We start from the raw sequence: 15076 nt of genomic DNA, 5'->3' as shown, positions 1-15076 counted from the left end.
AGTCATTAAACCACCTAAAGGTTACTCCAACTTGTATGAACTGGACAAGTCATAACCTAACTCTTATCAAGTTTTAATTAAATTTTTCATGAATTAACTTGAATTACATATTTCAAATCTACTCAATTCTTAGATATGCTAAATTGAGAGATATTAAACAAAATTTAATACATATGAATTATGAACTTGCTCAAGCTTTAACAAACTAAATATTTATATTTTCTTAAATTAATTTTACCGTTCAATATAAGAGGGGTTTGAGGGGTCCATAAATATACACCAGAATAAAGGCCTTTGGTCCCTAGCTCCGTGCATTTGTCATTTTCACATTTATAGATAGGGGGACCTTTCATAAATTATGAACCATTCATGTGTTTTTTCAGTACTATATATTATAAAAAAAATATCAAATAAAAAAATTATAATAATCCTCCTGCAATTATTATTGTACTACGTATATTTTCCATTATTATCAAAATAAATAGAAGTACAAGAACAACCAATTCAACCACGTGATAATAAATGACCAACTAATTGAGGTTAAAAAATATTTTATAATTTATAAAATTCAGTGCTTAAACCAAAAAAACAAACAAAAAGAACTCATAAATCATAGAGTAGTGAAATAAATTAATATTATTTGATATAAATGTCCGATGAAAGTATTTACTTTAATTAGACTCTCTTAAACAATTCCACCTCTTATGTGACACTTATGAACGGATGGCGGTTTATAGTTTCATAAAAAGGAGCTGAGTGTCAGACTTTTAGACCGACACGATTCTAATAAAGAGATAACATATGATAATACTTTAGGAAAATTCATCGAAATGAGCAATATAAGTGATGAATTTATGAGGTACGACATAATTAAGTTCGTATAGTATATATATTTTTAAGTTCGATGATGACATAACTCGAAAATAAATCCATGAGGTCTCTTGACCAATAGACATGATATGTCCCATCAGAATCCCAACTACCTTCTGTTTTGTTATTATCATAATTTACTCTTCTATAATTATTGTTCTTCATAAATCATTGATTTGCATTATTAGACAATTTCATTCAATTATTTATTGTATATAAAACAGTGTACTAAATAATTTGAAATAAGGGTTGTTGTACATGGAAGATGGGGTCAAACATTTGAAAACTTTTATGACAGTATAATTTCATTTATTGACTAAATTATTGAGGCAAATATTGTACATATATAAGGTATTTGTTGATTAATCAAATGTTATAAAGTTTAGAAACAACATTTTGAAGATAACTTTTGCTCCAACTTATGGGTTCCTCTCTGGTAAAGACTAGTACAACAAAGTTTTTTTTTTTATTATTATTATTATTTATAATTGTAATTTCTGGGTCACCTTACGCGCACTTAGGCTAATTTCACAGAATACCTATCAGATAACTTTATTCACCATGATTGGAACAAATAAATAAAAAATCATCTAATATGTATATTTATAATATCTACTGAAAATTGAACGTGATACAACAGAGTTATTTAGCACAATAAAGAGATCAATATAATGTATTTTTTTATTGAATAATGAAAAAGAGAAGAATGACCAGACATCAAACGATTAACAAGAAGGTTGTGGAGTAGTTGAATATTGAATGTCTTATTAGCAATAAGGGACCTTATACCAATGTTTTGGTAGAGTGATAAATAGTCGCTCATTTTTAATTAAATGTTTTGTATTCAAGCAAGGTTGAATTGGATATAAAGTTACTTTTGTTAGATATCGTTTTACTCTTTGATGCGAAACTTTTTGACGCTAATCACAAATTTAATAAAGCTCAAATACAAATATCAGACATATATTATTTATAAAGTATATGTTATTCTGTTCATGACATGAAGTAAGATAATGTTTGTGTCTTTACTCATAAACCTTTCTTTTTGGCATTTGTTATTTTCTTGTCCAGTTTTCAATGGAAGTTCTTTTATTTTGCTTTATTAGGTGAAAATCTTGTCTATTCTTTTTCCATAAGTACATGTGTGTGTGTGTTTTGGTGCAAATTTTCTTATCTACTGTCAATTTCTATGTCTTTTCATTTGGGCAATTTACTTATGCTAAGACAAGAATATCTAATAATAGCAAATACTTTTAATTCGATTAGTCTATCAAGTGATAAAGAGTTTATTCGTCACGATACAATTATATTCAAAATTTAAAGTTTATGAGTTTAAATTCTACGATATGACAGCTTATTGTGTTTGAAATAAAATATTTTTAATACAAAAGCAGATTTTGAATAAAAATTTATTAGGTTCGGTCAAATTTGTAACTAATGATTTAGACCATTTGGTTAAAGTCATGTACAAATGATTTTAGTCATCACCTTTTAGCAGCAAATTTGAGGCCTTATAAAAAAAAAAAACTTTAGAAGGGGAGTGGACTTAGTAAAACCAAAACAAATTCATACTATGACTTTTTATCTTTCATTAAACAACTCACTTAATAATGATTTTTAAATAAGATTGTCAAAATTAATTGATGAAAAATACATAAAATTTGCTCAAAATTTGGTGGATTAATGGCTAGACCGTTTATTAACTTGTCCATTTTGACCAACTCAATTCAACCATTAAAAAATTGTAGTGATTTAGAGTAAATAAATAGTCCAAATTGATACATATTTTTTTCTTGATATGTTATATATAGTTATAACTTATAAGAAAAGAAAAGTTTAAGTAATTAAACAAATTATTAGAAAAAGGAACAAAAAAATCTAAACTCAGTGAGAGTTGGGAGTTGTTTTGATCCATTTTTATCATAATTTAACTTACCACATCTCAGCTCGATCCAAATAACCTTTGAACTATTTAGTCCATATTAACTCAATTCATTTAATCCGCTTAAATCTAGCCTAACATGATATACTCATTTACCCCCCCCCCCCCTTAATGTTGAGTGTACAATTTCGTTAGTCCATAAACAAGAGATCTATATATCTTGATTAGAAATGAATCAAGAAAAAAAAAACATAATTGAATTGCACATTAAGTGATCTGTTTAATGAAAGATAAAATATAAAAAAATATTATTATTATTTTTTTTGCTAAAAGTGATAAGTAAAAATGAAATTCTACTTTTAAAATATTGAACAAGTAAGCCATGTTATTATGTTATAACTACCCCCCCCCCCCCCTTAATGTTGAGTGTACAATTTCGTTAGTCCATAAACAAGAGATCTATATATCTTGATTAGAAATGAATCAAGAAAAAAAAAACATAATTGAATTGCACATTAAGTGATCTGTTTAATGAAAGATAAAATATAAAAAAATATTATTATTATTTTTTTTGCTAAAAGTGATAAGTAAAAATGAAATTCTACTTTTAAAATATTGAACAAGTAAAAGTGAACGGAGAAGTAAACAAAGGAGTAATGACTTAGCCAAAAAGTCATCCAACAAATTTAGCACAAAAGAGATGAAGAAATGGGTGGGTTCATTATTTCATCATCACCACTAAGAAAAGTGAGTTAATGCCATTTGAAGTTTGGCTTTGGAAAAGTGACATAATTAAAGTTAAGTGGAGACGCAATCTTTATCATCATAAAAGAAATAGCCATTAAGAGTTCAAAACTCTATTGAGAATCTTCCAAAGCATTGTACTACCATTTAAAGTCAAAAGATTAAGAAGTTGAAAAAAAGAGTTAAAAGAGGTATCTAATGATGATACTAAAAGAAAAGAAAATATGATTTTGACCTTTTGTTTTTGTGGAGGATAATGTTTTAAAGTCCCATAAATAATGATGGCCCATCAAAAGTAAGTCCTTTTTTGTATTTGGGATTTCATTTAATACAAAATAAATTAAGAGCAATTTTCACATATAGCAAACATAAAAATTATATTTGTGTGTCATAGCTATAGTTTGCATAATTGCGCTACATAGCAAATTTTATGTTTGTGATGGAGCTTTTGATTTGTATAATTCGCTAGATACATCCAATTTTATACAAGTTGTTCAGTTTTGTATAAATTCATTTATACATTGTAATTTGTATAATAAGATTTGTATTTGTATAATTATAAGTGTATAGGACGAAAATATATGTATTTGTATTTGTATTTGTATATACACTTTCTCTCGCTTTATACAAACACAAACACATTTTATACCAAAATGTATAAAATGACTAATTGTATACTGAAAATGGCTAATTGTATACCGAATCAAATGGCAAAAAATTGGGATGTTTGCTGCGAATTACAAATAAAATAAAATATGTCTATAGCATTTAATTTGAATTAATAGTTTGTTATTTCATACAATTTTTCCATAAATTAACTTACCCCCTAAATTTAGGTTATGAAGAATTGAGTGACCCAATGGTGGTGTTTGAGCTAGTATTCAACACTAATTATAGGTTTGTGATTATAATTCATGAATTAAATTATTTGAGGATTATAGTCCTGAGATTACAATTTGTAGATTAGTTTATCTTACGTGAAAGATGAGATAAAATAATATCAAGTTGGATGAAATAAGATGAGATATTCAGAATTGAACTTAGAATATAATGTATATAGTGTTTAGTTGACGACATAAATTTATACAGTCAACCAAACACAATATAAATATATTCCTGAAATATCTCACCTTATCCCGTGTATCTCTCTCTCTCTCTCTCTCTCACACACACACACACACATATATATAATGGACATTTGAAATTAATGGATGCTTGAACACTCGACATCTTAAATGTAGGTCCCCCATTGACTCTACTCAGTAAGGTTTAGATATACGTAGAAAAACACTAACATATTTTTTCTGCACCCGAATTCAAACTTTGATTTTTCATGATTTTTATCTACTTCATTAACTACGAGTCCACATCTTTGAGTGCTATTCATATATGATATATACATATTTTTTTATTTTCTAAAAAGCTTTTATAGAAAATGAACCAACCGATTCCCAAGAGAAAAACACACACAAAGTTTTGGGCCTAAATGCAATAAAGAACCATGGGCCTTCTGGGTTCCTTATACTATATTAGTCCAATAAACTACATATTGAGAATTTGGCTTAATAAACATATAAAATTTGATATACAAAACGGTGGTCTTTAATTTTTTAATTCTCATTAAATGAAATTTTTTGGGTCAAAATATCCTCAATTATTTAACAGAACTAAAGAAGATACAAAACGGTTTCTTACGATATATATATTGTCAAGGATATTTTCAATCATTTTATGTTATTTAATACGTTTATGGATAAAAATTAAATACCACTCCAAAATACGGATATTCGTGAAAATGAGTATATCGGGTCCCACACTTTTTAGGGTGTAATATTAGAAGTCAAGATAAATTGGAGAAATAATAATTTATTGTATACTGTGTAGTTGAGCCAGCAAAGACACTCATTCATGTGTTGTCTTTCGTCATTAGATAAGACAATATATTTAAAAAATAAATTTAATTATTTATTTAATTAAATAAAACTTATAAGTATAATTAAATTCAGAATAAATTTATTTCTTGAATTTGATATTATTTTATTCTATTTTTTAAAATGTGATAAATTAATAGGAATATTATAATTTTGAGATAACTATGTCTGCCAATTAAAACAACCCTAATTAGTTGTATTTTAATCGACAAACATTATATTAGTAGATAACTTTCTTTGACCAAATATTGGAAAACTAGTACAACTAGTAAGACAATCCATACCTAAATATTTTATGTTCATCCATAATTTTCCACACACAACAAATCGAATAATACAGCAAATCTTTTTCCTACTCTTTTTCAATAATCATAATAATTAAATTAAATTAATAATAATAATAATAATATGCCACAAACGGAGAAAGGGAAACTTAATGTTAAATCAAAATAAATTTGTGTCACCAAGAATTGTAGTCGGATGAAGTTTTCCTTAACTAGATCTCTCTGAATAGAGTAGATAAAAATTCATTAAAAAATTTTATGTGATGCGAATTTGATTCATTCGGAACCCAAAATGAATAGTGAATGAAAGCAAAAAACTTGCTATACTTCACTTTATATTATGTCCAATTAAGCTAAGTTTGGATTGAGTTGGTTTACTATTTTGTGTATAGAAAAAACGTTCAGTAACTAATATATATATATATATATATATATATATATATATATATATATATATATATATATATATATATATATATATATATATATATATATATATATATATATATATATATATATATATATATATATATATATATATATATATATATATATATATATATATATATATATATATATATATATATATATATATATATATATATATATATATATATATATATATATATATATATATATATATATATATATATATATATATATATATATATATATATATATATATATATATATATATATATATATATATATATATATATATATATATATATATATATATATATATATATATATATATATATATATATATATATATATATATATATATATATATATATATATATATATATATATATATATATATATATATATATATATATATATATATATATATATATATATATATATATATATATATATATATATATATATATATATATATATATATATATATATATATATATATATATATATATATATATATATATATATATATATATATATATATATATATATATATATATATATATATATATATATATATATATATATATATATATATATATATATATATATATATATATATATATATATATATATATATATATATATATATATATATATATATATATATATATATATATATATATATATATATATATATATATACGTATATCTTATAATTATAAAAGCTACATTTGTTGAATGTGATAAAAAGAAAGACTTTAAACTCTAATTAATTGTATGATAAAAAGTGCCATAATTCTTATCTTATTTCTATTCCCGTCAATCAAGCAAATAGCAAATCTAGAAAAAGTCTTGGTTCAATTTCCCCATTTTCCATCAAGAAGATTATCCTTTCAAAGGTCGTCAGACGCACATCAAATATCACGCGATATAAATTATTTTTTTAATCGTTGAATTCTATCTTCAACTAAAAGCCTTCATCAATATTATTTATGAACTTTTTAATGTTATCATCAATCACCCTATCGCGATTCAATTTTTTTAATTTGATTCCCTTTCAGAGTACATTAAAAGTAAAAAAAGAAATCACCCAAGAAAAAAATAACAAAACAAAAGACAAATAGAGAAGATATCAAACACTCACATTTTCTCTATAAAATAAATAAATTTATATTCACAAAATATCAACATGGCATACAAAAAAAGACATCAAATCAAATGATTCTTCTTATCTTTTTTGTACTATTACACGTGCAAATAATACCAACCCTAAATTACAAATAATTCACTAAATTACAAAATATTCACCTAACTCATTGCCTAATTAACAATTTTAAATTTTCTTGAATTATTGCCACCTAATAAAATTATTAAAATTCCACCTCATCAATGAACAACAACCCTATTGGTTCGTTTCCCCGTTGACCGGATCAATTTTGACCAAAACCCTTCTTTCTTCTTCTTTCCATTAATTCCAACTCTACCCCCTCTTGCAACAAAAGCTATTGACCTACTCTTCTTCAACCCCCCTCCTCCTCCGCCGTTGGCGGCCGCTAGCGTTACGAACGAATAATGGCCGCCAGCAACGTCGGACGTGATCCGACGATGTCCAATTGCGGCTCGCGGAGAGGCGCAATTGGATGAGGAAGCGGAGGAGGATATAGAAGAAGGAATTGATGAAATTTTAGCAATTGTAGTTGTACCATTGATCTTTGATAGTTTTTCTCTTAAACAACATGAACATACTCCTGGTTGTTGTTTGTGTTGTGGATGCTTCTTGCAGATAACTATTGGCTCCGAAAATGCCATATATGATGATATGATGATATGACGATGATCGAGAAGAGAAAATCTTGAAATAAACTTTAATTTCTCTATGTAAATTTGTACCTTTGTTTTTGGTCACGTAGATGAGTTTTGAACTTATGTAAGAAAAATATGAAGAAAAGGGTTTATATATATAGTGAGAAGATGTGTGGTGTGGTGTGGGGGTAGGGGGTGTTAGGTAGGGTGGTTTTGAGGGGTGGGTGGGTGTTTATAGAAGGAAAGTGTGTGGAGGATGCATGGGTGAATTTTGGCCTCGTGTGAAATTGGAAATTGTGTATAGTTTTTGGGGAATTAATTAAGAAACGTATAGCGACCGTGTGGGACACGAACCGACTTTATTTTTTTCCCATTATATACGTGTATGTTGTGTGTCATATACTTAGTTCGTTTCATTTTACTTGACTTATTTAATAATATAAATATTTTATTTTATTTATCAATTTTAACGAATAAAAAGTTTGGTAAGGTTAGTTTGGTAAAATAACTACATTTAATAATATTCCTATGTCCAACAACACTTGTTCACTATTGACTTTACACAGCTCTTAATAACTATAAATAGAAGAGTAATTTTACTATATCACCCTTTGAATATAATAGAGAATAACTATAAATAATGATAAGGGTAAATTAGGAACTAAGTATAAAATTATTCATTGATTTCATAAAATGGACAAGTATTATTTTATTTGATGTCCCAAAATAGTATTGTGGACAACTATTAATTGACGGAAGGAGTAGTAGTCAAATAGTTTAGAGTTTTAACACATCAATAGTAAGGTTAGTTTGGTAAAATAATCGTTAATTAAAACCTTTTTAAAAAAGTATGCCAGGTTAATATCAAGTAATATGAAATGGAGGGAGTAAATATTTATGTTAATTAATTTAATGGTTTATGAAAGTTTAATGATGTTTTAAACACATAATAAATCGTAATTACTCACTTTTTACGCAGTATATATTTTTCCTTTTTCTAGACATACTATCAGGGAGTACTAATTACTAATCACACGTGGAATTTGTATTTAACCTATGGTAACTAAGTAATTTACATATTCAAATTGATTTTAAGTTGTTGATCAATTGTATAAGAAATTTAACTAAAAGTTTGTTTATATATTGTTATTTATTTAATTATATCTCTAACACACCACTTATATGTGAGTTTGCTAGCTTCTCTTTTTATGGATCGGGTAAATAACTAAGTGGTATTGGTATGAACTTTAATTCAAGACTTTTATTTATTACGATATCATGTGAATTTTTTTTTTTTTTTATTTACTCAACTTTAATTTATCTTTTAAGACAAGTGGCTTTAGTATATTATCCAGGACCTCATGTAGTGTTAAACCAAAATTAGGTAGCAATTTAATAATATAATACTGATTACTAATTATTCCCATATGAAATACGTGTGATTTTAACTTTTTAAGTGTTTTTTCTCACACACAATTATTGAAAAAGAAAAAAAGATGCTGATAGGTTATCTTTTTGAAATTATTATATCTAATTATTTTGTCGACAAATTACTGAGATGAATTATAATATTTTGTAATGACGTATAATTTTTCTCTAAGTAGTCAAATTATATGTAATTAAACACCTACCTAGATCATGACTTTTTCTTATTATTATTTATTTTTCTTTAGGTCAAAAAAGATTGCCATATTGCTCGTGCGTGTGATGTAATACACACGGAAAATAATAATAATTAAAAGTTGAAAAATAAAAGAGGGTTACATGTAATTAATTAAGTAGGCCATTTTTTTTAATATTTGGTCAAAGTATAGTCTTTAACGTTACTTTTGCGGCACAGATTATTAAGTCAAAAATTTCACGTTAAGAAAATATCAATCCTGATGTCGCATGCACACGAGGGGTTCGGCTCGACTTTATATATCGTCAATATAAATAATTTTTTAAATTATTTCATAAATATTTTATTTTTTCTTAGAATTATGTGATTTGAAATCTTATAAAGTTGTTAAAATTTCAGTAAAAATGGGAATGGTTTTTTTCGTTCGATGAAAACATGAAACGTGACATTTTAAAGCTGAAATTAAAGTTTTAACGAGGGGTAGGTGAAATAAACTAGTTTTAATCGGGGAGGGATAAATACAGTTAGTTTTAGTGGATGATGGACAAATACAAGTCTAAAATATGATTGTAGAGGTATATTTGTTTAAAAGGTATAACGAAAGATAAATATAATTTATTTTCGATATATAATCAAGGGGATTATAACCCTTTTTCATAATAAAAATTATTGTTATTGATGATATAATAAGAAGACAAGTTCATTGCTGTAATGAAACTTTTACAAATAATTAGTCAATTCTTCCGATTCAATATAAACGTCATTTTAGTCAAATTAATTTGTTGAATATCCATAAAAAGTGTTGCTTAGGAAATTTTAGAAAATTAAAGACACTATTTATTAATTTTTTCATTTTCTTCGATTATCATATTATTTATTATTGTTACTGTTCTTTTCTATATTATTCTTAATTCTATTATATTTCCTTTTCATACATTTGGTATATATATTTACTTGAGCATGGTTGATCGAGAACAATGTCTTTAATTACCTTCGTAAGATAGGTAAGATTGTGTATACACCCTCCTTTCTAGATTCCACTTGTGGAATTTTACTGAATATACTATATTCTCTCTTGATACCTGTTACGTTATGAAAATAATATTTTACTTGAGCCGAGGGTCTATTGGAGACAACATCTATATCTAAGTGTATGAAACTTTGTACACACCACTAACCTTAATTAGATTCCAGTTATGAGATTTTACTAAGTATGTTGTTACTGCTTATTCTTTTTTCAACTCTACTTATTCTCCAATAAATGATTTTAAAAAAAATTAAAAGAGAGAGAAAATAGTTTGAGTAAATAAATAAAGAGTAATTCAATTAAAATTAAATAAATTTATAATCAAATTAACGTTCTTAATGACTTAGCTTGTTCAATTTGCATTGTGTACAGGAATTCACCTTTAATTTATAAACCTATTTAACGATAAATTAACAATAAACTCTTTTAAAATCATATATTAGTTACGTACTATCGATAAATTTCATAACTCTTTTTTTGTAGTGGGAAAATATACACATTGAGACAACATAGACTCAACCAATAGTGTCGGAGCCTTATGTCAAGAGGTGCCAAATGACATCCTTTTATCGAAAAATTATCTTTTTTTTTTTTATAACGTCTACTTTTTTATATATATTATAACACTTTACATTATAAAATTTCTGATTCCGTCACTGATCGGAGCGATTGAAAAATAGCCTTACGTGGAGGCTGTTGCATGTTGTCAATTGAGTACGAGACATCCTACTCATTACATAGTTTACTTATAATTTTTCTTTTTTCTATATTCTTTATAATATAATGATGCACGTGAAATTGTCTGATGAACAAACGACCAAAGATTTATAAAATCTCAAATGATTCCTTTGCTATGTTATGAGTTTATATAAAAATATTGTAATTATAAGCTTTCGATACAATTAATATACTGTAATTTGTATCTGTTTTATTTTTTAAATTATTATTTTTTTCTTAATAGGATGAACAAGTACTACGATAGTACGATTAATTATGATAGGAATTCATATTTAAAATTTTGAATTCGCCTCTAGCTCAAGTCGTAGTCATGATTGAATATAGTATTTGCTCGACATAATTTGATTAAAAAATAAACTTTTGACCCTTGTTATGCCGAGGATAAGCGTTTGACCATAATAAATGGTATATAAAGCTAAGATCGATCATAAAATTGATTATCAAAATTCATGTGACAGGTGTCATGCGGGAAGGGGATTATTGGGCAACACCAAGATTCTATCTATATCAAGGCACAAGTGATGAGTTGGGAATGACTTGGCTAGATAAAAGAATTCCTGATCTTGTCGGAATGGGAGTAGCTATTTCATTCGCGTCTGGCTTGATCGAAAGGATGGAATGGACTGAGAAGTTGTCCTATCGTGCTACTGGCTTTGTATTCGAGTCATGATTGAATATAGTATTTGCTCGACATAATTTGATTAAAAAATAAACTTTTGACCCTTGTTATGCCGAGGATAAGCGTTTGACCATAATAAATGGTATATAAAGCTAAGATCGATCATAAAATTGATTATCAAAATTCATGTGACAGGTGTCATGCGGGAAGGGGATTATTGGGCAACACCAAGATTCTATCTATATCAAGGCACAAGTGATGAGTTGGGAATGACTTGGCTAGATAAAAGAATTCCTGATCTTGTCGGAATGGGAGTAGCTATTTCATTCGCGTCTGGCTTGATCGAAAGGATGGAATGGACTGAGAAGTTGTCCTATCGTGCTACTGGCTTTGTATTCGAGTCATGATTGAATATAACGTCTTTTGATAGATTTGTTATTTAAGAAATAAAATTACATTGATATTATCAGTTATAACTTTTGTCACGATGTGCTTTATCTTAATTATATTTCTATTAGCATTTTATATATTACACTAATATTACCAATCATAACTTTTGACACGACGTGCTTGATCTTAATTATATTTCGATTAGCATTTTGTTTAAGGAAATATTAATATATAGTTCCCATGCGCATTTGCTCTTTCTTTGTTTCTTGTGTGGTAGACAATATATAGACCACATACTTCCCAAGAACTAAAAAAGAAATTAGTATCATTTCTAGAAATGAATTTATCACTCTTATTCTTACGTAATTTTAGGTATGTCTTCTTTCTTTTTTTTGTTTATATTTTTCTATAAATGTATCAAATATTTATTATGGTCAAAGGAGAACATGGTGTAATTACAAAATGCATGAATGTGTTGTATTTTATTGTACATTCATGCATGTAATATTAATTGATTAGATCCATCAATTATTAAATTAATTACTAATTAGGTTCACAATAATACGATGCATATACCCTTTAATTCCTTAAATACAATAACAATAATAATAATTAATAGTATAATCAATATAATTTTACGAGTGAATCCGAAAAAGATAACGTGTACGCATATTTTATGTTTATCTTAATCAAATAAAAATATTGTTTCGATAGACTTTCATCTCAAATAAAAATAATTATCTATATATGATGATATGTGAGTGGAGAATATTGATATTTTATAGTAAGTATATATATAACAATTTTCCACCATCAACGGCGAAAATGGAATAATCTTGATTAAATGGTTTAATTAGAGGACCATTTTAAAAAAAAAAGATAACACGTGTTCATTATGGAAGTTTTATTCCATTTACATAAATGACTTTTGCAAAAATATGTGCATGTAAGTAACTGGAAAAATAAAAAAATGTTAAGTATACTTGTAAGTTATATATATAAAGAAAGTTTAAAAAAAGTTAATAGTATAACTTAAATTTAAAGAAAGTTTCCATCGTTTTTATAATGAAATATTGTTATAGAACAATCTCGAGGAATTAATTAAAGTGCACAAAATTCGATCTTAGTCTTAATATAAAGTTACCTGATACTTGTTATTGATGAAAAGTGACAAAAATAAAATTTTGACGTAAAGTATATAACATGACCACGACACTAGATTAAATCTTCTTAAATAGTCAAATGTATTGTTGAAGGCATGTTCTAATAACTAATTGTAATTGAGGGGAACATGTCTCATGCGTTGAATATAACAAGGAAATATGAAGAAATTAATTTGTTGTGATTCTATGTATCATATCTTAGAAAATATACGTATATATATTGTGGATAACATTTCTTATTGTATAATTTAAATGATACCAATATAAATTTTGTCTTTATCAAAAATTATAACTTGAGTTTTGCCCCAATATATGCAGCTTTTGTGTTGGATATATTATAATAATTTAATAAGCAAATAACTAATTTTACGTTCATAAAATAGAGATCTTAAAAAGAAAAGGAAAAAATAGGATAATATTGCGATGGTAAAATTAAATTAATCTCTCTACACACTCAAAAGAAAGTGTCTTTTTTTATGCTTTCAAATAAACGGTGTGGTAGGAAGAAAATATTTTTATATTTGGTTTGTCAATTTTTTTTGAAAAATATATTCGGAAAAATTGATTTTGTTGTTTATTAATGGATATTTTAAGAGATTTTATTTTTACATATAATATGTAGATCTAAAAACAAAAATACCATTTTCTTCTATTTAATTTCTAAATGGCAAAGATATTATCTCATATAAGTGTTACATGAGTGATATTTCACGTTGATTGTGTCCTCCTACCCCACCCCAAACAGACCTCATCTTCACCTCTATCCCAACCACCCCACCGTCCACACCTCCACCTACCATAATATTTATCTAGACGATATACAATTTTTTTTTAAAGATTATATGTGTTTTAACCAAAAATCATATGATGAATATACATGGGCCAAATATAAGTATATAGTTTGTGGGCTTATTATTAATTTTGTCCAAGTTGGATAGCCTATGGTCCAATTTTGCAAAGCAGTCCAATTGCCATTTCGGTTCCAACTTAAACTACAAATGACATAATAGATGGCTTTTCCGCAAAATTTCAAATTTAACAAGTTTTATTTTACGCGCAATATTCTAACTTATAGTTTTGAACGTTTGCTCATTGGATAATCGATATCAAAAATTCAAAATCATTCATTTTTCAAAAACATCACGTGTAATTTCCTAGTATACCAATGGCCGACCGATGATAGGCCACTTCATAGAAATATAAATGCATAACACGTAAACAAACATTCAAATTTGATCTCAACTGGTAAATAAATATTTTAACTTTGAGAATACACGTTCAGACGCCTCAATTCAGTTTCACCTAACAATTAAATAGTCCAACCCGTGATCCGTCCTCTCTATATCTTGTGGACACCCAATTATAACGATGTTTAAATACCAACATGAGTTGTGGTGCACTGATAGAAGTGTTTCACCCTTAACCAGATGTCTTAGGTTAGAGCCCTGGGTATGGAGAAAATCATGTTGAAAGTGCCACCCCCGAATGGGCCCTACAGTGCGCGATCTGAATTTAGTTGGAGCTTCAATATGAGCTCCAAACACCGAGTGAAAAAACGAAAAAAAAACAATATTTAAA

General features: G+C 26.6%; 1 protein-coding gene across 1 annotated transcript; it reads right to left on the bottom strand.

The window, feature by feature from the left end:
- Window positions 1-7291: 7291 nt before the first annotated feature.
- LOC102586963 (uncharacterized) lies at window positions 7292-8076 on the bottom strand. Its single transcript, XM_006353140.2, has one exon. It carries the CDS (start codon window positions 7944-7946, stop codon window positions 7524-7526), a length of 423 nt encoding a protein of 140 aa, XP_006353202.1. The 5' UTR covers window positions 7947-8076; the 3' UTR covers window positions 7292-7523.
- Window positions 8077-15076: the final 7000 nt, after the last annotated feature.

This window comes from Solanum tuberosum, unplaced genomic scaffold (assembly GCF_000226075.1).
Source record: "Solanum tuberosum cultivar DM 1-3 516 R44 unplaced genomic scaffold, SolTub_3.0 scf00152, whole genome shotgun sequence".
Lineage (NCBI taxonomy): Eukaryota > Viridiplantae > Streptophyta > Magnoliopsida > Solanales > Solanaceae > Solanum > Solanum tuberosum.
This window is presented reverse-complemented; position numbering and strand designations above follow the sequence as displayed.

Coding starts and splice junctions, on each gene's coding strand:
- LOC102586963 (XM_006353140.2), bottom strand. CDS start 7,946: ATGGCATTTTCGGAGCCAATAGTTATCTGCAAGAAGCATCCACAACAC.